The sequence below is a fragment of the Anser anser genome (assembly GCF_964211835.1).
Source record: "Anser anser genome assembly, chromosome: 4".
In the NCBI taxonomy this organism is placed as follows: Eukaryota; Metazoa; Chordata; class Aves; order Anseriformes; family Anatidae; genus Anser; species Anser anser.
The window spans coordinates 3989938-4011725 of NC_139724.1; the positions used below are offsets into that span (position 1 = coordinate 3989938).

The following is a 21788-nucleotide window of genomic DNA, read 5'->3' on the forward strand; positions in this document are numbered from 1 at the left end:
AGAGATCTGTGGTGAGAGATGGAAGATTTCTGACATATTCTTCAGCCCTAAGTCGTTTTACACAAAAACCATGGACTAGTGGCAACTTGAAGGTGTTGGAAAGTAGAAAGAAGAGAAAATTATTTGCTGTGAGGGACAACATGAAATCGGGTGGGTACTTACTGTGCACATCAACCTTTTTGGCCACAGCAACATACGGTTCAGCAGACACCAAAGACCACAAACAGACTGGACACAGATCATCACATTGGATGAACACAAAACTGTATGAGAGGAGAGTGAGGCGTGATACATATATACCTCATCTTCTTCAATATGCTTCTTCATAGTTACTTCACACCCAACAAACAAAATAAAAGTAAGAAGAAATACTCTCTTTTGTAACAAAATAATATTTGGATGATTTGGGATCATCATTTTCCCTCTTCTCCTTCAGAAACATTTACAGGCCGCAGCCAGGTACCACACACGAACACTTTAGGCTGAACATTTTACAGCTTGAGGGATGGAATGGCACCAAAAAAAAACAAGCGAAGTACAGGAGAAGCGGTTGTGTGACAAGCACGACAGAGGCTCCCTGAAGAGGGTGAGCACAAATACTGCGAGCACTCACAGCATGAGGAATGAGTCCCTGCACGCCGTGGCAGACAGAAGGTGTGACATCTGCATGCTTTCCGGACAAGAGCAAGAGAGAGGCCGGTGAGCTGGGACGCTCCAACAGCAGCAGCACTGTTGCGCTATACCTGTTTTTTGAAAAATGTGACATCCCCTTCAGCCTACACCTGCAGCGCATAGCAGAAGGTCTAATTTTACCAAGTATGGACGAAAATGAATTTAGCAACTACAGAGAGATCCCAGGTTTCTGTAAGCTTTGGAAGAGATGTTCAAAGCAGCATAGAAAGCCATGTCAAAAAAACTCTAAGTGGCACCCCTTCTAGGGTTTCTCTGCTAAGCTCCCAAATCCCCCAAATTTGGATCCAGCTCCTATAAAATAACAAGGAGTAGTTTCATTCATTCCCTGGGCTACAACATGACACTATTGACAAGGAAGTCCAGTGACAGTATTGCAGAGTCAGACATTTAGAGAGCAGACAAACATGTTAAGTATACTGCGCTGGACACGGGATATGAGCAAGCTATGGGCTGAAAAGTCCTGTCACAAATGACTGAAGCCATACAATGAGGCTTGAAAACTAGTGCTAGGCCGCCTAATCCTTATTGATAAGTGTTGCCACCGTACAAACCAGACTTTGAGGAGCTGAGGCTCAACAGAGAGTGTAAGGCTTGGGTCTAACCAGACAATTCTGGTTGCCATAGCTCAGCAGCTGACCCACTGGAGACACACACCGACGGGTGGCACACGCTGACAACAGGGAAGTTGGCAGCCCTGCTCTGAGGGGAGACATGAACTGGTTGGACTGGCATTTGCTGAGAAAGGACAGTGCCGCCACAAAAATAACGAGCGTAGCCAAAACACTAAACAAAAGCCTGCTGAGCATTCACAGCCCGGGTCTGGATGCTGCTGTGGGGTGGACAGAATGAGAGAGGCCAAGGTAGGTGCTAATCCCATCCCACAGCTTCTTTACACTGAAACAAAAAGCAAACACATATGAAACAGAGAAGGGAAAAAAAAAAAAAAAAGGAGGGAGGGAGGGAGGGAGGGGGAAGATGCCCAGAAAGGATGGTTTGCATTGTCCTGGAGAAACAGCAGCCAGAGCAGGAAGGAATGTGCCTGTGTGTGCACACCATGTGGGACAAAGGCAGCGTATTTGTCTCCAGCCCTGCTGAAGAGCCCTGCTGACATCTGTCAGCACTGTATGTCTGCGTACAAGCAACACTGAGCACGATGCTCGTTCTAGTGCTGTCGGTAACAGGTTTTTCGTGTCGATCCCCTCATCCCAGTCGTCCTTTTGGCTCCCCTCCTCAAGCCCTGTACATCCAGTTTCAGTGATACCCCCTGCAGACAAGTGGCAGGCTCGCGTGTGACACGCACCCCGGGTCCTGATCTCTCTCCCTTTTTAGTCCTCACCCCACTGCATCCGACCTGTCTCCTTGCCTCCTGCAGCCCGGGGGGACGGGTGCTCCCCCCCCCCCCCCGCACCCCTGGGACCCCGCACCCTTGGGAGCCCGGCTCGGGGCTGCGGGGGAAGGGGGCGACGGATGCAAGGCTGCGATGGCAGCGGTGGCAGCGGGAGGCAAGAGGAGTTTCTGAATGGTTAAAAAAAGTTCTCGGTGAGCAAACTGTGCTGCTGTCAAAGATTCTCCCCCCGCACACACACCACCCCCCTTCTTCTTCCCTCCCCCCGCTCCGTTTTTATTTTTAAGGCAGTTGATGCGGTAATTAAGAATTTGGTGAGAGCCCGGTCAGGTCACCTCGTTTCTCAGATCAGAGCCCCATCAGAAATTCTTTCAAGTGTCCTTCTGCGTCGCCAAAGATGACAACAGCAAATCAATAAGCGCTTGAAATGAAAGGGGCTGCCGGCTAGCCCCCGAGGCTACAGATTTTCGCACCGCCGCTCTTTTCTATTTTTTTTTTTTCTTCTTCCCTGAACTTCTCTCGCCTTCGCACTGCCTCTCGCCGAGGAGCTGCCTTTTCTTGCTGGTCTCATGCCGGAGGTAAGCTCTCTGCTCGCAGATCTGTCGCCGTGCGGTTGCCACCCGGGGACACCGGCACCGGGCTGGCCCCGGAGAGCAGGGGCGCCGAGCAGCCCTGCGGTGCCGGCGCTGCCTCTTCTTCCCTCTCCTTCGGGAAAAAAAAAAAAATATATATATATATATTTAAAATATATATATATATATAATAACGGGAGAGGGGTGAGGGATCGAAGCGAGGACAAACAAACACAGGACTCGCGGTGCGGAGCTTGGGGTGCTGCGTGTTAACGGGGATCGCCCCGCTCCGGTTCGCACCCCGTCCTCGCTCCCGATGCGCCCCGGTTTAAGCAGCCTGCTAACGATCGACAGCCAAACCCGGGACCTTTTAATTAGGAGACTCATTAGGGACTCAATACGGACGTTTACATGTTCCTTTAGCTCAAGTGGTTAAGCGCTAATTTCGAAACGATTATAAAATCCGCGAGGCACGGTCTTTTTAATTTATATGCAAATCGGTGGGTCCGCACGAAACGCTTAATTTTTTAACAATTATCGTAGCGGGGCGTCGGGATCAGCCGTCCGGACGAGCGGGTCGGAAAACCAGATCTGGGCAGGGAGAAAATATTCGGGCAGCCCGACAGATCAATAGTGCCTGAGCGTGTTAAACACGGCGAGCTGTAGGTATTTACATGCTCCTTTGCTGTCAGATAAGGAGCTCGGAGGGGTGGGAGGGGAGGCTGAGGGGGGCAGAGGGAAAGGACTGCTTGCGAGGGCTGCGACCACGATCCGGGAATGAAGAAAGTAACTGGAGGGGAACTGCCCCGGCACGCACTTCCCAGGATAACTCCCTTGTCCTCCGCTCCCTCGGCCGCTGGAAGATGCCGAGGGATGCCTGAAACGCAGCGCCCCGGCCGGGCAGCGCCTGCCTGCTTTTGGTGGGTGGCCCGTTTCTTTCCCCCCCCCTCCTTTTTTTTTTTTTTAATTTCTTTATTTTATTCCCTTCCCTTTCCCCCGTCGCCGGGCAAAACCCCTCGGCGGCTGCCCACCGGGCGGGCCGGGCAGGACGGAGGGAGGCCGGGGAAGGAGGGAGGCCGGAGTGGGTGCCAGCCCCTCGGGGGTGTCGGGGCTGGGGGGGCCGGGCTCTAAATACCGACACCGCGGCCTCCGCTCGGCCGGCCGACTGCGACCACATTTATCGCTTCGACAGAAGGGGGGAGGAAAATGGAAATCCTGGTATTAAGTCGGCTCCTCGGTTTCCAGCCACCCTGGACCCCCTCTTCCACGGCAGCATGGCTAATGTATTCCCCGCTGACTCCGGGCATTAATTAGTTGTTTAATAGGAGTATGACTAAAAATGTAAAAGGAGGATTAGGAGCGTGGAACGTATGTCCAGCTCCTTCCACACGCTCTCGGAGGCGATGAAAATCCACCCACCCCCCCCCCCCGGCCGATGTTTTCTCCGGGAGCCATTTGCATTTCCCACCAGCTGCTCACTTCGGCTCCGCGGGCGCGCAGCGAGGGGGAGCCTCCGAGGGGGCTGCGCACCCGCGCAAGTCGTTGCCAGTTCCCGGGAACAGCCCGGCAGGAGCCGGCAATGCCGCCCGCTCCCTCGCCTTCTGCAGAAAGCGCCGGGAAAATGGATTTGGCTCGGCAGAGCCGCCCCAAGGACAGAAACGCGGGCAGCCAAGGACACGCTTAATTCATTTATTTCCCCCCCCCCCAACTGAAAACTCCCGTTTCACGTTTGCGCGGCCGGCGAGGGGAGCCCAAAGCCTCCGCTCCTCCTGGCGTGTAAAATCCCTCTGCCCTTCCCGGAGGGAGCCGGCGGCGAGGCTCGGCCTCCCGGAGCCCCCTCGGGCAGCCGCCACATCTCCTGCCCCTGCCCCTGCCCAGCGGCAGCTCCGAGCCACCCCCGGCCGGGAGGGGCTCAAACGGATCAGGTGCAGCCTCTGAACTGGGAAAGCTCCTGATTTCTTTTTTTTTCTTTTTTTTCCTTTTTTTTCTTTTTTTTTCCTTTTTTTTCTTTTTTTCCTTTTTTTTCGTTTTTTTTTCCCTTTTTTCTTTTTTTTTCCTTTTTCCCACCCCTTTTTTTTTCCTTTTTTATCCTTTATTTCTCCTTTTTTTTTTTTTTTTTCCCTCGGTGGTCCCTCTGGAAACAAAACCCGCTGAAGGCGCTGCGGGAGAAGCGATCGCTTCGCTCGGCTCCCAGCGAACAACCCCGACTTCGTTAGGTTGGGAGGCGTCGAAAGCGGCACGGAAACGAAATCGGCTTGCTCCCCGGCGCAAAGTCGGTGTCGTTTTGGGGGGGAAGAGGGGCAGAGAAGCAGCCGTGCTATTTTCTCGCTGGCGTCTGCAAACGAGGCGCGGCGAAAGGCGCGGAGCAGCGGCGGGATTGCGGCTCCGCGCTGAGCGAGCGTGTACGGGCGGCACCCCGGGGGGGGGGGGGGGTAAAAATAACATAAAATAGAAAAAGTAAGAAATATTAAAAGAAAAAGGGGGGAGGTGTGGGGCACCTCGAGACCTCGTCCTCGCACACCTGGAGCCAGGACAGCGCCGGCCGGGGGAGGCTTTGCCCGCAGTGATTTGTGCCCCCAGGCGAGGGGGGGGGGGGGGGGGGGGGGGCGCGGGGATCCCCGGGGCCGTCCTCGCTCACCTCGCGTCTCTTCTGCCTACCGAGCCCTGCTCCTGCCGCTGCTCCGCCGCCTCCTCGCCTTCCTCCTCCTCCTCCTCCTCCTCCTCCTCCTCCTCCTCCTGCCGCTCCTGCCCCCTTCACCCTGCGCGCCCCGCGCAGCGCCGCGCAGCCGGGCCTCGCCGCGGGGGAGGCTGGCGGCCTCGGGGGAGGCTCCCTGACGTCAGGCCGGGGGCGGGGCGGGGGCCGGGGCCGGGGGGAGGCCGGGGAGGGAGGCCGGGAAGAGGCAGGGAGGCGGCGGAGGCTCCGCGGCCCCGCAGCCCAGCGCAGGAGCCCGGCGCGGCCCCGCCGCCCCCCCCCCCGGCAGCAGCGGCAGCAGCGGAGCGAGGCCGGCCCGGTGAGTTAAAGGGGGATAAGGGGGGGGGGGGGCAGAGGGGACGGCTGCTCGTCCCCGGAGGCTGCCCGGGCTCGGGGGGGTAGCAGCCGGCCCGCTGGAGCCTAATTTTGGCTTTTTACCCCGCTCCGTCGTGGCGCTTTACTCCGGCGAGGAGGGCGCGGGGACGGGTCCCCGCCGTGCCACGGCCTCCTCCGGTGGGGCGGGCAGCGGGGAGCCGGCCCCGCCGCGCGGAGCCCCAAACGGCGGCCCTGGGAGGGCTCACGGGGGGGGGGGGCCTGGGCCCGGTATCGCCCCCGGGGAGCGGCGGGGCCCGGCTGCGGAGCGGAGAGGGCCCGCACGGAGCCGAACCGCCCGGGCAAAGCCCTGCGCCGAAATCACCGGCCTCGTTATTTCGGGCGCCGCTGAGATATTAGCCGGGGGTGCTCGGCTAGTTTGTGTATTTATTGATCTGTTTTCCTCGAAAGAATTGCCATAGGTACGAAAAAGGAGGGGGGAGAAAAAAAAGCAGAAAAGAAAAAAGGAAAGAAATCTCGTGCGGCACCACTTTATTGTTCGCGTCCTGCAGTTTTTATAGTGGCGGGGCTGCGAGCAGGTTGTTCCTGAGCGGAGCCGGCCCAGCAAGAAGGGAAAGGGGGAAAGGAAGGGGAACGGGAATGGGAAAGGAATGGAAAATGAATGGGAAAGGGAAAGGAAAAGAAATGGGAAAGGAATGGAAAAAGAAAGGGAACGGGAAAGGAATGGAAAAGGAATGGGAAAGGGAAAGGAACTGAAAAAAGGAAAGGAAAATGGATAGGAATGGGAAAGGAAAAGGAATGGGAAAGGAAAAGGAATAGGAACGGGAAGGGAAAGGAAAATGAATAGGAATGGGAAAGGAAAAGATAAAGGAAAGGAAAAGGAATATGAAAGGAAAAGGAAAGGGAAAGAAAAGCTCGCCCGGTGTGTGCGCTCGCTGGGGCTGCCAGTGTGGGGCTGCCGAAACATCGAATTGTGAGCGGGGAGCGCACGAAGAAATGGAAATGGAAAGGCAAGCGGCGAGCGGAGCCGCTTTTAATTGAGGCGCCGGGCAGGAGACAATAGGAAAATGTTTCTCGCTCTTCCCGGCCCCGCTCTGCGCTGCGCTTTCCAAATTTAAAAAAAAAAAAAAAATCAAATATAGGGGGCCTGGAGGTGAGGCCGGAGCGGGCGGTGGCAGTGGGGCCGGGCAGGGCTGTGCCCTGCGGGGGGGACCGGGGAGCTTTGCAGGGCTCGGAGGGGACCGGGGAGTTTTGTAGGGCGGCGGGGAGCCGGGGCCGTCCCGGAGCAGGGGCGGGCGGCGCTTTTCTCGCCGCCGTCCCAAATAAATCGGGCGCGGCTCCTTCGCTAGGCCCGGCTGCTGGGGGAGCCGAGCTGCTCCCAGGCCGCGGGTAGAAACGCTGTGTCATATCGGGGCTCACGGGACTCCCCGTTTTCCGCCCCTTTTCTTGCTTTTTTTCGTTGCTTATTATTTTTCCCCGTCCCCCTCTCGCCCGTGCGCAGCCCGGGGCCGCTCGCATGGCCGGGCAGCAGCGCGCCCGCTTCACCCGTCGGCAAGGAGGCGAAGAAGGAGGCTCGCCGAAATGATGGTGCCATGCAAATTTCCCCCGAAATTACCATAAGTAAACACTTGAAGCCTGGGCTAATAAAATCCCATCTGTGTTACTTCATATCGAGTTAGTAGGGAGCTGCGATAATGAATTTTGTAATATCTCCCGAACAGACATCTCAATCAGGCGCTAATCCCGTGATTTTACTACCCAGCCTCGCCGGCCGGGGCAGGCGCGGAGCCTCCGCGGTCGCGCATCTCCCTCCGGGCAGAGAGCCCCGCCGGTACCCTCGCCAGGGCCAGGGCTCCCCGGGCTGGGGGGCTGGCGACCCTCCTCCTCCTCCCCAAAAAAAACAGGGGCGGAGGGAGGGAGGGAGGCCGAGGCTGCTTCCCAGCGGGGAGAGGCCGCTCGGGAGATGCGCAGGTCGCGCTGCGAGGCATCTCCTGGGCAGCTGGGCTTCTTTATTACTGCTGCTACTACTATAATTATTGTAGTTTTCGTTGTTACAATTATTATTGTTGTTATTATCGTTGTTACTATTATTGCTATCATTACTATTGCTATCATTACTATTGCTATTATTATAGTTGCTTATGTATATGCATTTTTCTTCACGGAGAGTGAGGAAACCACAGTTTTACCAACCCAGCGCCCTTCGTCTCTTGCAGATACCGGGTGATGGAGTCCAACTGCCGTAAGCTTGTCTCGGCCTGCGTCCAGCTAGGTAAGGCACACCATTGTCACCGCGGACCCCGGCCCGGCCGGTGCGCAGCGGGGCGCGCAGCGCGGCAGGGATGCTCCACCGCTCGTCGCCGCGCATCGGCCGCCGCTTGACGGCCTGTCCCCCGTGTCGCCCCTGTCCCTAGGGGTGCAGCCGGCCGCCCCCCGGTGCCGGTGGTCGATCGGCGGCCCCTCCGCGTCCCTCCGCGGGCCGGGAGGCTCCGCTGCGCTGCGCGCCCTCCTGCGCGGCACCACGGCGCCCTCTGCTGCCCGCACCGCGCTGCGCGCCGAGGTGCGCGGCTCCGCGCAAGGGGGGCGATGGGAGGCTGCGGCCGCAGCTCCCCAAAAAGCGCAGTCAGCGCTCCCCCCCGCGCACGGACGGTTTGGGGGTTTTGGCCCTTCCTTTCGGGCCCCCCCTCCCCAGCCCCGGAGGTCGGCACCCCCCTGGTGCAGGCACCTCCCGAGCCCCTTTTTGGGGAGCCGGGTGGGCGAGCCCGAGGGGCGGTAAAGCAAAACAGCAAAGCAAACACATTACAAAGAAGAAAACAAGCGCTCTGTATTCCGAGAGACTGTTTAATCCAAGATAAACGTAATTTTGTTTAAATAAAATATATTAACCTGAATTAATAATACGGGAAACTAGACTGAATTAATAATGTACGTATTCCTGGTCTCGTGGTTAAACACTTCCTCGTAAGAACACTGCATTAACCCTGTTTGGCCAAACAGCTCGCTGTTGCTCGAACAACAGGCAGGCGTTTGGGGAATAGCCACGTCCCATCCCGGTCCCACCCTCCCGCCAGGACCTGGGGCGCGGTTTGGGAGCCGCTCCGCAAGCCCCGGGAAGGAGAAGAAATGAGGCTAGAGGAAGGTTAGCGAGCGAAATCCGGGGTAATTCCAAACGCGGAGGCATTAGGAGCTAATAATTTTTAATCCCGGAAACATACGTGATATTAAATCGGGCGCAAATAGGCTTTACCGGGCCCTGGCAGTTCTTCCCTCCGCCCGTAATAAGTGTTAAATAATGTGGAAAGGAAGGGTGACATCGCTTTATATATGGTTTGGAAATAAGAAAGGCCTTTTTACCCTCCCCTGACTTCTCCTCCCGCTGAACAGGTGGTCTTAATCAAAGCCCTTAGCGCGATCTAATGGGAAAGTGGGGACCTTTCTGATATAATAAATTTATGAGCCCTTCCACGCCAGCTTTATTCGGCTAAGTATTTATAAAAGTAATAGCCACATATGCTCCCTGACATGGTAACTTTTACTTCCCCTGCCGAGAAACAAATGGTTATTTTCTTAACCATCAATTATGAAGCCGGATTATTGTCGTACACGTAAAATTTCCTGCCTCGTTACCGTATCAGGCAGACTGCTTTTCTACCCGTCGGGCTGGAGGGGAAATCTCTATCTAAACACCTTTAATGCCATTCATTAAGAGAGAAGTCTGGAGTAACGTCGGGCTGCCTGGCCCCTAAAACCTCCCCATGTGCGGGTGCAGATCTGGAGCCGCCTGGGCACAACCAAAATCGCGATTTTTTTCCTCCGATTCCGAGAGGGTTCGGCCGCGTTTTGTTGGTTATTTTGTTTGGTCGGGATTTTTTTTTTTCGCCTCTTTGCTTCGCTTTGCATTTAATTACGGAGCGCCCGTTGATTCCGCTGTGCCAGGACTTCGGCTTTACATCGGAAAAGGAAAAAGTCTCGTCCGTCTGTCGGCCCGATATAGGGGCAGGGCAAGAGGGCAGGGATTTGGGGGGGGGGTCCCTCTTCTGCCAGCGAACCTTTTGGGAAATTGCCGCTGCGGGGAGGTGATTGCGCAAAATAGGCGCACAAGGCGGGGAGCCGCTCGCTGGCGCTATCGCTGAGAACGGGGGAAATGGGAGATTTGGGGCAAAGCAGCGCTTCTGCGGGAGAGAAACGGGGTGGGAGCTCCCCGGGGTGCGGCGAGGCTGCGGGAGAAGCGGCCCCGGGGCCGTCCGTGAATGGGGGGCACCCGAAATGCGGCGGGATGGAAATAACCCTGCGGCGAGGGGGTCGCCAAAAATCGGCTTCTGGGTGCCCGGCCCCGCGCGGTTACGCTTCGGGAAGCACCCGGCGGGCGGGCTGGTTTCTGGGGGGGTTTATCCCGCCAACTTTTAGGTGGGGAAGGGGGGACGCTGAAATTACGGCCGCGTGCGCCGAGTTGTGCGGGTGGAAGCCGAATTCGTTAGGTGCCCGAGCTCTGCTGGAGGAATCCCTGCCTGAAATCGATAACGCGGGGACTGCTGAAGCAGCAGCCTCCCGAGATAAAGCGCTGAAATTACATACCGCCTTGTAGCGCCAGCCGGCATCGCGAATTGATTGTTTCAACCCTTTTAACAAAACAAAATCGTTCCTCGGGCTCAGTAGGCACTAACTTAGCATCGTCTTGAAAAATAAAAAAAAAATAAAATTTAGATAAAATTTAAAAAACGGAGCTGATTCAGCCAGACCTCCGGAGGGAAGGTGCCCGGTGTCCTGGCGCAGCGGGGACCCGGTGGGCGCCCGGCTTGGCCAACATAGAAATGCAAAATAGAAGTTATTCGATGCGCTTCCGACGTGTAATTTCTTTTTTATTATTATTATTTTTTTTCTCTCTCTCCCCGCCGGCGTCTGAGGCTAATATATGCAGCAGTTGTTAGCCTCACTCCAGGGAAAACTAAATGTATAACGAAAGCTTATTCGTGAGTAGGAATATACTAATGGAACAATCTGATGTCTTCTTAATCCTATGTAAAAAGCTCTGTAGTCTTCCTAATATTGACTGAATGGGTAATTAATGGCTCTTCATCTCGGAGAATACCCGGTAATCCGAGCTAGGCGAAAGACAACAAGCCAAAGGTAAAAGACAACAGGACTAGCTGGAGACTCCACAGAAGAACCGATTTATCCATTTAGGAGAGTATTACGCCTCGAAACAATGATCCCATAAGTAGATAAAGGAAAAGTGGGAAAATAAATACCTGCGGGCGGCTCTCTCCCCCCCCACACCCCCCCCCATCCCCCGGCACGGCGGCAGGGCTGGCACCGGCGGCGGGAGCTCGGGAAAACCCTCGGGAAAAACAGGATAAAGTAGGATAGGGTAGGGTAGAATAGGAGAAAGTAGGGTAGGGTAGGGTAGGGTAGGGTAGGGTAGGGTAGGATAAAGTAGGGTAGGATAAAGTAGGGTAGGATAAAGTAGGGTAGGGTAGGGTAGGGTAGGATAAAGTAGGGTAGGATAGGATAGGATAGAATAGAATAGAATAGAATAGAATAGAATAGAATAGAATAGAATAGAATAGAATAGAATAGAATAGAATAGAATAGAATAGAATAGAATAGAATAGAATAGAATAGAATAGAATAGAAGCGAGCGTGACCCGGTTGGTACGCAGGTGAGCCGAGCCCAGCAAGAGAAAAAAAAAAAAACAATTGAAAAAAAATAGAAAAAAGACTTCTGACGTTTTAATTGAAACCTTTACCGCTAATACATTGCTTGGGCGACTACAATTAGGTTGTTTTTCGGTTGGCTGACAGCTTTTAAAATGTGATTTCACTCGGGAAATAAAAGCTTCATGTGAGCTTATAGGTGGGTATTTTTGGATTTCCGTGATTTATGGTCACCATGACAACTACCGCTGCCGGGTGGCTCCCCTCCTGCCCGGGGTGGAGGAGTTTCACCCTTCTCCCAAAGGGGAGGCCGGGGCCCCGTGTTACTCTTCCCAAAGTAAAGCTATACGAATACAAGGGAAAAAAATAGAAATCGGGCTCCTTCGAAAGCTGCCGGGGGGCTGCGCTCCTTCATGTGAGTACCCCCCAAAAAAAAAAGAAAGGAAAGGGAGGGGGGCACCGGGTCCCCCATCCCTGCCTCCCCCCCTGCCCGGGGGGATGCCCGCGGCCCCCACACGGTAGGGAAGGGCCTGGTGGGGGGGTCTCTGGGTGCAGGAGCACGGCGGGAGCGGGAGGCTGAGGAGAAACGGGGATCCGGTTGGTAAACAACTGGTGCGGAGCGGAGCCGGATTCATATTGACTTAGTTATAGGTCATCTGCTGCCGGTGCAAAGGGAGGAAATATTTACTTTACACATATACTTTATGATCTTGGGGGAATTAGAGGAAATTCAATAAGAAAACGGCTAGAATCATTTTAAACCCCCTATTTAAAAGACTTAAGCAAATTAGAGTCTTATCAGATTAAAATCCACTACAAATGTAAGAGCATTGTCTCCGTCGAAACGCTGTGGGGTCTGAGGGAAGAGATTCTTTGCCAAATCTCAGGGATAAAAACACGTCATTTAAACACCAGATAATGAGCAGAATGTAAATTAATTTAACCTTCTTTACTAACAGCCCCCGCGAAAGTAATACGGCTAATTCGGCGATAAGTAAGAAGGGAAGGGGAGGATGCGGATCTCCCGGGGACGTCGGCGACCGGGAGGGGACCTCGGAGGGGGGGAAAGGGGAAAAACAGCGGGTGCAAGTGCGGTGATGGGGATGGGAATGGGCGCAGGGATGGCGATGGGGACAGGGATGGGGATGGGGACGGGGCTGGGGCTGCGCTGCCCACCCGGGGGCGCCCACCCCCGCGCCCCCCTCCCGGCCACCTCGTCCAGCGCCTCTCCCTCCTCGCCCCGCATCCCCCGCCAGGGCGCACACGGGGTCCGGGCTCCGGGGGCCGGCAGCCCCCCGAGGGGCTCGGGGCTCGGCGCGGGGATGCCCGGGGGGGCTCCGGCTCCCCCCGGCGGGGCGCGGGCGAGGCGGGGCGCGGGGCGGGGCGCGGAGCGGGGCGGGCGCGGAGCCCCGCGGAGGGGCGGAGAGGGGCGGGCGCGGGTGACGTGCCGAGCGGGGAAGGCCGCCGCCGGTTTAAGATGTCAGGCCAAGAGGGAAGCGGCTGAGCTGATGCGGTGCGGGGCTGGGGGCGGCGCGGCGCGGGTCCCCGCCGAGCGCCCCGCCGAGCGCCGCCGAGCCCCCGCGGCGGGACGGGGGCCGCCGGCCGGGGAGCAGCGGGGGCGCCCTGACGGCTCTCGACGGAGCGGAGCCCCCCGATAGCTTGCCACCGTGTCCCCCTCCCCCCCCCCCACTCCTCCCCGTCCCCGCCACCGGGGGCTCCCGGCCGCGCCCGGCCGCCCCGCCGCTAGCCCCCCGAGCGGCCACGGGTGCCCCCTTGCCCCCCGACACCCCCCGGCGCACGCACGCCTCCTCCTGTCATCCCCCAATCCGGCGTCCTGTCGCCGATGAGCTGCATGAAGGACCCGTTAAGCCTGGAGCGCCTGGGAGCCGGGACTAAGCTGTGCTCCTCCTCACCTTCCTCCTCCTCCTCCTCCTCCTCTTCGTCGTCCTGCCACCACCACCACCAGCCCGCGCTGGCCATGGCGACGGCGCTGGCGCCGGGGCAGGCTCGCTCCTCCCTGGAGTCCGCCAAGCACCGGCTGGAGGTGCACACCATCTCCGACACCTCCAGCCCCGAGGCCGCAGGTAAGAGGGGGCGAGCGGCCGCGATCCGCGACGTCGCCCCCCTGCCCGGGAGCCCTTCGCAGAGCCCCGGTTCCGAGCCCCGGCGTGTGGGGTGGCGGCGGGGACACGTAGAGGGTGGGCGAGTGGTTTGGGTGCAGGGGGAGAGAGCGGTATGCGTACAGACGGGCGAGTGGCGTCCACGGAGAGGGCGAGTACTGTGGATACAGACGGGCGAGTAATTTGGATACAAATCGTCGAGAAGTGTGGATGCAGGCAGGCGAGTAATTGGGGCACAAATGGGAGAATAACGTGGATGCCGACGGGCGTAATGTGGATACAGGCGGGCGAGTAATTTCGATACAAATGGGCGAGTAATGTGGATACAGAGGGACGAGTGATTTGGATATAAATGGGCGAGTAGTGCGGATGCAGAGGGCGAGTAATTTGGATACAGAAAGCGAGTAATGCGGATGCAAACGGGCAAGTAATTTCTACACAGAGGGCAAATAATTTGGATAAAGACGTGTGAGTAGTGCGGATGAAGAGGCGAATAATTTGGATATAGACGGGCGACTAGTGTCCATGTAGAGGACGAGTAGTGTGGATACAGACGGGCGAGTAGTGCGGACGCAGAGGCGAATAAATTGGATTCGGACGGGCTCGTAGGGTGGGTGCGGGGGCGAGTAGTGCGAATACAAACGGGCGAGTAATGTGGGTGTTGGGGGCGAGTAATTTGGATTCAGACGGGCGAGTAGTGCGGATGTGGGGGCGAGGGATTTGGACACAGACGGGCGAGTGATTTGGACACAGACGGGCGAGCGGTGCGGACGCGGGGGCGAGCAATCCGGCCGCGGACAGGCGAACACCGCGGGCTCAGGCGGGCGAGCGACCGGGGCCGGGGGGCGAGCAAGGCACCGAGCGACGGGGCGGCCCCGGCGGCTGCTGGCGCCCCGCGGGGAGCCCACCCATGGGTGCCGGCGGCGGAGGCCCGCCGGCGGAGGCCGTCCCCGCGGGTTAATCATTACCCAGCCTCTCTCGAGGCGAGGCTTCGGGGGCCGAGGTGAACTCGGTTTTGGTCCCGTCGTTTGTTTTTCTACACCCCCCCCCCCCCCTTCTCCTCCTCCTCGCCCTTGCAGAGAAAGAGAAGAGCCAGCAGAGCAAAAGCGAGGATGCGGGGCCCGAGGACCCCTCCAAGAAGAAGAGGCAGCGGCGGCAGCGGACTCACTTCACCAGCCAGCAGCTGCAGGAGCTGGAGGCCACCTTCCAGCGGAATCGCTACCCGGACATGTCCACCCGGGAGGAGATCGCCGTCTGGACCAACCTCACCGAGGCCAGGGTTAGGGTGAGTCCCCGGCTCCGGCCGGCGGGGGTCGGGGGGGCGAAGGGGAGGGGGCCGGGAGGTTTGCAGCTGCTTTCGATTTCGGGTCGTACGCCAGCCTCAGAGCCTTTGCACAAAAGCAGCGCGGAGCGGGACGTTTCTGTCAAGGCGAGACAGACTGGGATCTTTCTCTCTCTCCCTGGACTCCGGCTCGCTGAACGTTTCGCCCTCGCCGAGCGCCGCGTCCTGCTCCTTTTGATCGAAACCCTAATGAAAACATTAGCCAAGAAAGCGACTTGGAACAGGCTGCAACCTGCGCCGCCTCTAATGAGAAAAAGATGTAAAATACACAAGGGCTTTCGCTTCACTCGGAGGCGCTCCCGACGTGCCCTTCCTTGCGTTTGCTCCCGCGGTTGGTTTCACAATTCGACGAGCGCCTCGCCGCCCTTTCCCCCCTCCGAGATTTATGGGACCCAGCGCCGCGCTACGCAGATCCCCAGGCCAGATCCTGCCCGCGTGCAAACGCTGCGGGGAAGAGGAAAAAAAAATACATTAAAATAATATATATATATTTTTAAAAGGGTCGAACCCCCAGATTTTCGGAAATCCCACCTCAATCCTTCTCTCCGCTTGGAGCAGGGCTGCAGGACAGGCGCCGGGGGCTGTCGGCTCCGGGCAGCCCCGGCCCGCCTGGGGAACCCCCCCCCCGGCCAGGGGGGGCTCGTGTAAACACCCGGGGGGGCTCCAATACACACAGCGAGGCTGCTGCCGGCGGCTGCCCGACGGATCAGACACCCAGATGTGGATTGGGAAAGGGCACGTTTCCCCCATTGTCTGCGGGGAGGGTCCCTTAGATCTTCCTTAGCACGTTGTTAAAAGGCGATTTTCTTCTTCTCCTTTTTTTTTCTTTTTTTTTTTCCTTCTTTTTTTCCCCCTTTTTGCCAAAGAGCAGTCGAACAAGTTTGTTTAGAAGTGGTTTTCGGCTCTGGAAGCTTTCGCTCAGGAGGAACTTGTAGCTTTAACAAACTGAAGCAACGATTTATTAGTTGCTGGCTTCCCTCTCCCTCCCCGTAATAGGAAACATTGCCTTAAAATTCCGCCGCTTTCCAGGCGTTTTGCCCTCGCTTTTGCACTTTTTGTGTTTCCCCTGGACGACTGCAGTTTGGAATAAGCCAAGGAGGGAGGAAAAAAAAAAGAGAGAGAGAGAAACGAACAAAAAGCTAAGGAGCAGAGAAGGACGCGGCGCGGAGCGGGGGGCCCGGCCGTGCCCGGCGGCCCCGGGTGCGGGGATGCTCGGGGCCGGGGCGGCGATGCCGGGCTCCATGGAGGAGGAGGAGGAGGAGGAGGAGGAGGAGGAGGAGGAGAAGCCCACGGCCACCTGCGTGTCTGTAGGGCACGGAGACGCGGGGACGCGGCCCGGGCTGTGCTGGTTGGTGACGGTTCCCCACTAACCCGCGTCTCGCAACTCCCTTCCCTCTCCCCCCGTTTCCAAAGGTTTGGTTCAAGAACCGCCGAGCCAAATGGAGAAAGAGAGAAAGGAACCAGCAAGCCGAGCTGTGCAAAAACGGCTTCGGCCCCCAGTTTAACGGCCTGATGCAGCCCTACGACGACATGTACCCCGGCTACTCCTACAACAACTGGGCGGCCAAGGGCCTGACCTCCGCCTCCCTCTCCACCAAAAGCTTTCCCTTCTTCAACTCCATGAATGTCAACCCTCTGTCTTCTCAGAGCATGTTCTCCCCTCCAAACTCCATCTCCTCCATGAGTATGTCTTCAAGCATGGTACCCTCGGCGGTCACCGGGGTCCCCGGCTCCAGCCTCAACAGCCTGAATAACTTGAACAACTTGAGCAACCCCTCCCTGAATTCTGCCGTGCCGACGCCAGCCTGTCCTTATGCTCCTCCGACACCTCCGTACGTTTATAGGGACACATGTAACTCGAGCTTGGCGAGTCTGAGACTTAAAGCCAAGCAGCACTCCAGTTTTGGCTACGCCAGCGTGCAGAACCCCGCTTCCAACCTGAGTGCGTGCCAGTACGCCGTGGACAGACCCGTGTGAGAGGCAGCAGCACGAAACACTGCATGGGAATCCCTCCCCAAACCCCCCAGAGACTGAGAAACGCGCTAGAAAGTGATGGGCACTGGAGAGCGGGAGAAAGGAGGAGAAAACAGAGAGGAAAAAAAAAAAAAAAAAGAGGGAAAAAGGAGGGGGGGGAGAAAAAAAAATAAAAAAAAAAGGAAACCACTGAAATAAGATAGTTCCTTTGTTTTCAAAGGACCTCCTACAGATTCTGAGATCTTTCGCTAAGAGTATTTCAGCAGTTACAAGGACATATATATATATATATGGACAAATGTTTGACTGGATATGATATGACATTTTAATGTTACTATAAGCTTGTTATTTTTTAAGTTTAGCATTGTTAACATAAAAATGACTGAAAGGATGTATATATATCGAAATGTCAAATTAATTTTATAAAAGCAGTTGTTAGTAATATCACAACAGTGTTTTTAAAAGGTTAGGCTTTAAAATAAAGCATGTTACACAGAAGCGATTAGGATTTTTTCGCTTGCGAGCAAGGGAATGTATATACTAAATGCGGCACTGTATGTTTCTAACATATAATTATTAAAAAAAAACAAACAAACAAAAAAAAAACATTGTGTGAATATCAGTTTTAGAATAGTACCTCTGGTGGATGCAATGATGTTTCTGATATTGCAATGTAAAACATGCCCTGTGTATAACATTTCGTACAATATTCTTGTTTTCCTTTTCAGCGAACATGACAAATGTGTTTTATTTCATGGGAGTAAAAATATACAGCATACGCTTTTGTCTGGATTTTTTTCTTTCTGAGGGGCGCAGCGGTGACTCGTCTGCAGGGACCGACCGGTCGCTGCCGCGGGATCTCGTTCCCCGAAACTGATTTAGGGGCACCGCTTTAGGTTGTAGGAACAAATGCCAGCGTTTTTCGCGTGGAAAAAAAAAAAATGTATATATAAAACTCACGCTGAAGTCGCATACGAGAAGCGCTGCCTCCTGCGTGCGCCGGGCGGCCGGGCTGCCACTGCTCCCCTGCGCAGCCCCGAGAAAATGGATTATTTGACATCGCCGGCCTCGAGGATTGCCAGCCCCGAAGTTGCTGTATCTCGAGCATAAATTTCTCCCTCTGTGAAGGAAGCTTTTATTACATTAAAGGAGAGGGAGGAGGGGAAGGGGGGGGGCGGAGGGGGGGGGAAGAAAGAAAAGAAAAAGCAAAGCCGGTTTGCAAACAAACCGCTCCCGTGCGAAATAATCTGTCCCCTCGGCCGCCCCCTGCGATCACCTTCTCCCCGAAGCGGGGAGATCCTTCATGTAATATTACATTTCTGCTTCCAAATCCCCTCGCAGACATTAAGAGAAACAAAGAGCAGCCCAAATAACCGCAGCCCCGCCGAGCGCGGGGGGTGAGAGGTTAGCCCCGAGTTTCCTGCGGCTCGGCGCTGCAGCGTGTAGTTGAAGGGAAAGGTCGTGCTCTCGCGTGTTTTGTTTTAAATAATAGTGACCCATTAATTCTAAACCTGCTTGTTCGTGAAATTATACAGGATTATAGTTCGCCAGCTCCGGACAATGAAGGCAAATCAAGATGAATTGCCGCTCGGCCCTCCCATCGGCTCGCAGCCGGGCGGCCAGGAGGGGCCGGCGGGGGCGGGGGGCGGCCGCAGGGACACCACCACCGCCACCACCACCGCCACCACCACCGGCAGCGACACCGACACCGACACCGGCAGCGACACCGGCAGCGACAGCACGGGGCGAGGTGCGCGGGGGGCGGCCGGGAGCGAAGCCCCCGCGGCCTCCCGGGGGCCGTCGGGGTGCACGGGGGCGGATGGGGTGCGGGGAGCGGGGTGCGGGCCGCGGGACTTCCCCGTCCCCCGTCCCCTGTCCCCCGTCCCTCCCCGCGGAGCTGGTTTCGCCCCCGAGGCCGGGGGGACCCGGAGGAAGGGGCGGCGGGAGGGGGGTGCCCGCCGTGGGGGGGGGGGCAGGATGGACTGGGAGAGGAGCAGAGAGGGGGAGAGGGGAGAAAAAAGAGGGGAGAGGAAAAGGGGGAGAGGTCAGGCCCGGCGGCTGCCCACAGAGAAACCTCCCCCCAACCCGAAAGCGGAGTCCCCAGCCTCCTCTCTTCTCCTTTTCCCTTCTATTTATTTATTTATTATTTCCTACTTTTTTTTTTTTTTTTCCCCGGCCCCCCGCCTCTCTCCGTGCTCTTTTCCCGTGTGCGAGCTGCGGGGTCGGGGTGCCGGTGGAGCCTGCAGCCCCCGTGCTCGGGGCGGGGGGGAAATTTGGGGTGTCCCCCCCCCTTCCGAGGCCGCCTCTCCCTGCCTCGCCGCCTCCCCGGCGAACGCCGCTCCCGTCGGTTTTCCTGCGCCGTTTCAACACCTCGCCAGGGTGAGTGCCGGGGGCTTGCGAAAATGTCCCCCTCCTCCTCCTCCTCTTCCTCCTCCTCTTCCTCCTGCCGGGGCCGGGGACGAAACCGGGGGCCGGAGACAGGCGGGTGCCCTCCTGCAGCCCCCCCCGAGCCGGGGGTGTCGGCACCCTGCCTTCTCCCCGCCGCTCTTCTCCGTGCCATCGGCTATTTATAATCCTCCCCTCGCTCCATAAAATGCCTGTATATATATTTAGAAGACGTGCGTGCGCGGAGGAAGAATATACATATCTAATATATATATATACACACACGCACACGTTTGGAATAAAATCTGTACCGTTTCCGGACCAAAAATATATTGGATCAGAGTTTTCCACTCTACTGTGTAATGGCTCAAACGATGAAAAATCAACGTGACCGCTCAGAGAGGACATAAATCACTCCGAGTGTAATCTGAATTTCTCTTTCTCCCCCTAGCTGAAGCCTTGAGGGTCATCATTTTTCTGCGCCACTTGACCAAAGATATAATGTTTTGATTAGGTCGTAAATCAAAATCTTGGGTTGTGCGGTGGTTTTTTTTTTTTTTTTCATTCTTTCTTGCTTGGCCTTTTTTTTTTTTTTTTTTTTTTTCGGGGGCTTTCCTCCTTATCAGCGGTGGCAGTGTGAACCTGGAACAATGGAGGCCGTACAGAGGAGGTTGGGGGGGGGGGGGGGGGGTGGAAAACACAACGAAATGGGGACTCTGCACAAGGCCCGCTGCGGGAAGCGAGGGGCGGGGGGCTCAAACAACGTCCCCCAACCCCCCCAGACCCCCAGACCCCCCCCCCGCCCCTCCGGGAAGGCCGCTCCCGGCCGCCCGCTGCGCCGTCTGCCCCCAATCCACATCCCGGCGCGCAACCCCCGCGCAGCCTCCGCCGCAAAGCCGGGGGGCTGCGGGGCTGCGGGGCGCCGAGCCCGCTGCTCTCTTTTGTTTTCGGCCGCCTCCCCGGCGCACTTTGAACCCTGGCGGTGTGCAGGGAGCAGCCCCGCTCCTGTCCCGCCGCCGTTCCCCCGGTGCCCGCTGCCTCCCTCCTTCCCCCTCTGCCCTCTCCGCCTTATTTTCCTGCCGCCCCTGTGTTTTCCCAAATCCCTCCCGCTCTTGCCCTACCTGCGCTTTTTTTTTTCCTGCCTACGAAATAAAAGAGTTTTTACCCCTCTCGCTATTGGCGCAGCAGCATTTTTGGAGGGAAGCGACCTCCCCGGGGAAACGGAGGAACGGAGGACGCGCACCGGAGCCCGGGGCAGGGCTCGGGGACCCGTCCCGCGGGATGCGCGGCTGCGGGGCTGGGGTCCGAGCAGCCCCCCGAGGGGTGGGGATGGGGCCAGCTTGGGAGCGAAGCCCACCTTCGCCTTGCTCAACGCCCGCCGTGGGACGCGTGTTTTGCGGGGGGACGTCTGAAATCTGCGCGCCCGGCCGAGCGGGTCGGTGAGCACGACCCACGGCCCACGAAGGATTTCCATCTCCGATTAGCTCCGTCCAACGCCGGGCTAATCGGCTGCGAAATGTTCGTTTTCTATCTGCGAGCCCGGATTGGAATTAACTGCTCCGGACGGCCGCGTCTTCTCCTCGAGGAAGAAAATAGAGGGGAGTAGATAAAGATCCTCCCCAAATAAAGGCAAAGCCTTTATTCTTAGCGCTTTTATTTCTGAAGGTCTCCGAGGTCGGGTTCGGGGAGCCCGGCCGGGCACAGCCGTGGGGGCAGCGCGGGGGATGCTCCGCGGCCAAGGCACCGGGACGGGGGCAGGGACGGGGCCAGGGGACAGGGACGGGGGAAAAAATTAAAGGAACAAAATAAAAGCCCCAAAGCAAAGCCCCCAGCAGCCCGCCCGCCCTTCTCCGCCCGGGGTCCAGAGGGATGCTCGGTGGGCGCACCCCGACTGGGACACGCACCGGGCTCCCCTAAAACCCTCCCTGTCTGCTTCCACGAGCTCTCGGCGAGGTTTTTCCCCTTCTCTCAGCCCTGCTCCCAGTCGGCCCGAGGTGAACATCCACCGGCCGGAGCGGCCCCGCACGCTGCGGGGAGGAACGGGTCATCTCCCGACTTCCAGTAAAACGTCCCGTAAAGTCCACCTATAAATCTTGGTATGCGCTTCGCGTCCTGCCCTTGCGACGGGGTATTTGCCCCCCCCCCCATCCCCCCGCTCCCACCCTCCCCCTAAATCCCTCCTGCGGTCTTAACCCCGGCCCCGCACGGCCCGGGTGGGGCGTGGGGAGGGGGGAGAGCCGCCCCCCGGTCCGGCACGGCACGGCACGGCACGGCCCCGCGGGGCTGCCCCCTCGCCCCCCTCGGCCCGATTGGGTGCATGTGGGTCACGAAAGAGATGCCCCTATATAGCAGCAGGACCCTATATGGCTCGGTCGGGCTCCCCGGTGCAAATTCGTTAGGTGTTTTTCTCTGGGTTAAAAGGAAAAAAAGAAAGAGGAAAAAAAAAAAAAAGATAAAAAGAAAAAAAAAAGATAAAAAGAAAAAAAAAGATAAAAAGAAAAAAAAAAGATAAAAAGAAAAAAAAAGATAAAAAGAAAAAAAAAGATAAAAAGAAAAAAAAAAAGATAAAAAAGGATGAAAAGAAAAAAAAAGGAAAAAAATAAATTAAAAAAAAAAGAAAAAAGGAAAAAAGAAGAAAGAAAGAGAAAAAAGATTTATTTCTTTTTTTTTTTAATCT

The 21788-nt window shown here is 56.9% G+C and overlaps 1 protein-coding gene across 3 annotated transcripts; it reads left to right on the plus strand.

The window, feature by feature from the left end:
* The first annotated feature begins 2493 nt into the window (after positions 1-2493).
* PITX2 (paired like homeodomain 2) lies at positions 2494-17504 on the plus strand. 3 transcript variants are annotated; one of them, XM_083835015.1, is made up of 4 exons: positions 2494-2616; positions 7852-7907; positions 14490-14695; positions 16166-17504. In XM_083835015.1, the coding sequence occupies exons 2-4, from the start codon at positions 7862-7864 to the stop codon at positions 16727-16729; spliced, it is 816 nt and encodes a 271-aa protein (XP_083691141.1). In that variant the 5' UTR covers positions 2494-2616; positions 7852-7861; the 3' UTR covers positions 16730-17504. The 3 variants fall into 3 exon arrangements, with proteins under 3 accessions (XP_083691141.1, XP_083691140.1, XP_083691139.1); XM_083835014.1 differs by lacking the exon at positions 2494-2616 and adding an exon at positions 5465-5621; XM_083835013.1 differs by lacking the exons at positions 2494-2616; positions 7852-7907 and adding an exon at positions 12794-13374.
* Positions 17505-21788: the final 4284 nt, after the last annotated feature.

Coding starts and splice junctions, on each gene's coding strand:
- PITX2 (XM_083835013.1), top strand. CDS start 13,134: ATGAGCTGCATGAAGGACCCGTTAAGCCTGGAGCGCCTGGGAGCCGGG. Junction 13,375..14,489: donor CTCCAGCCCCGAGGCCGCAG/GTAAGAGGGGGC, acceptor TCGCCCTTGCAG/AGAAAGAGAAGAGCCAGCAG. Junction 14,696..16,165: donor TCACCGAGGCCAGGGTTAGG/GTGAGTCCCCGG, acceptor CCGTTTCCAAAG/GTTTGGTTCAAGAACCGCCG.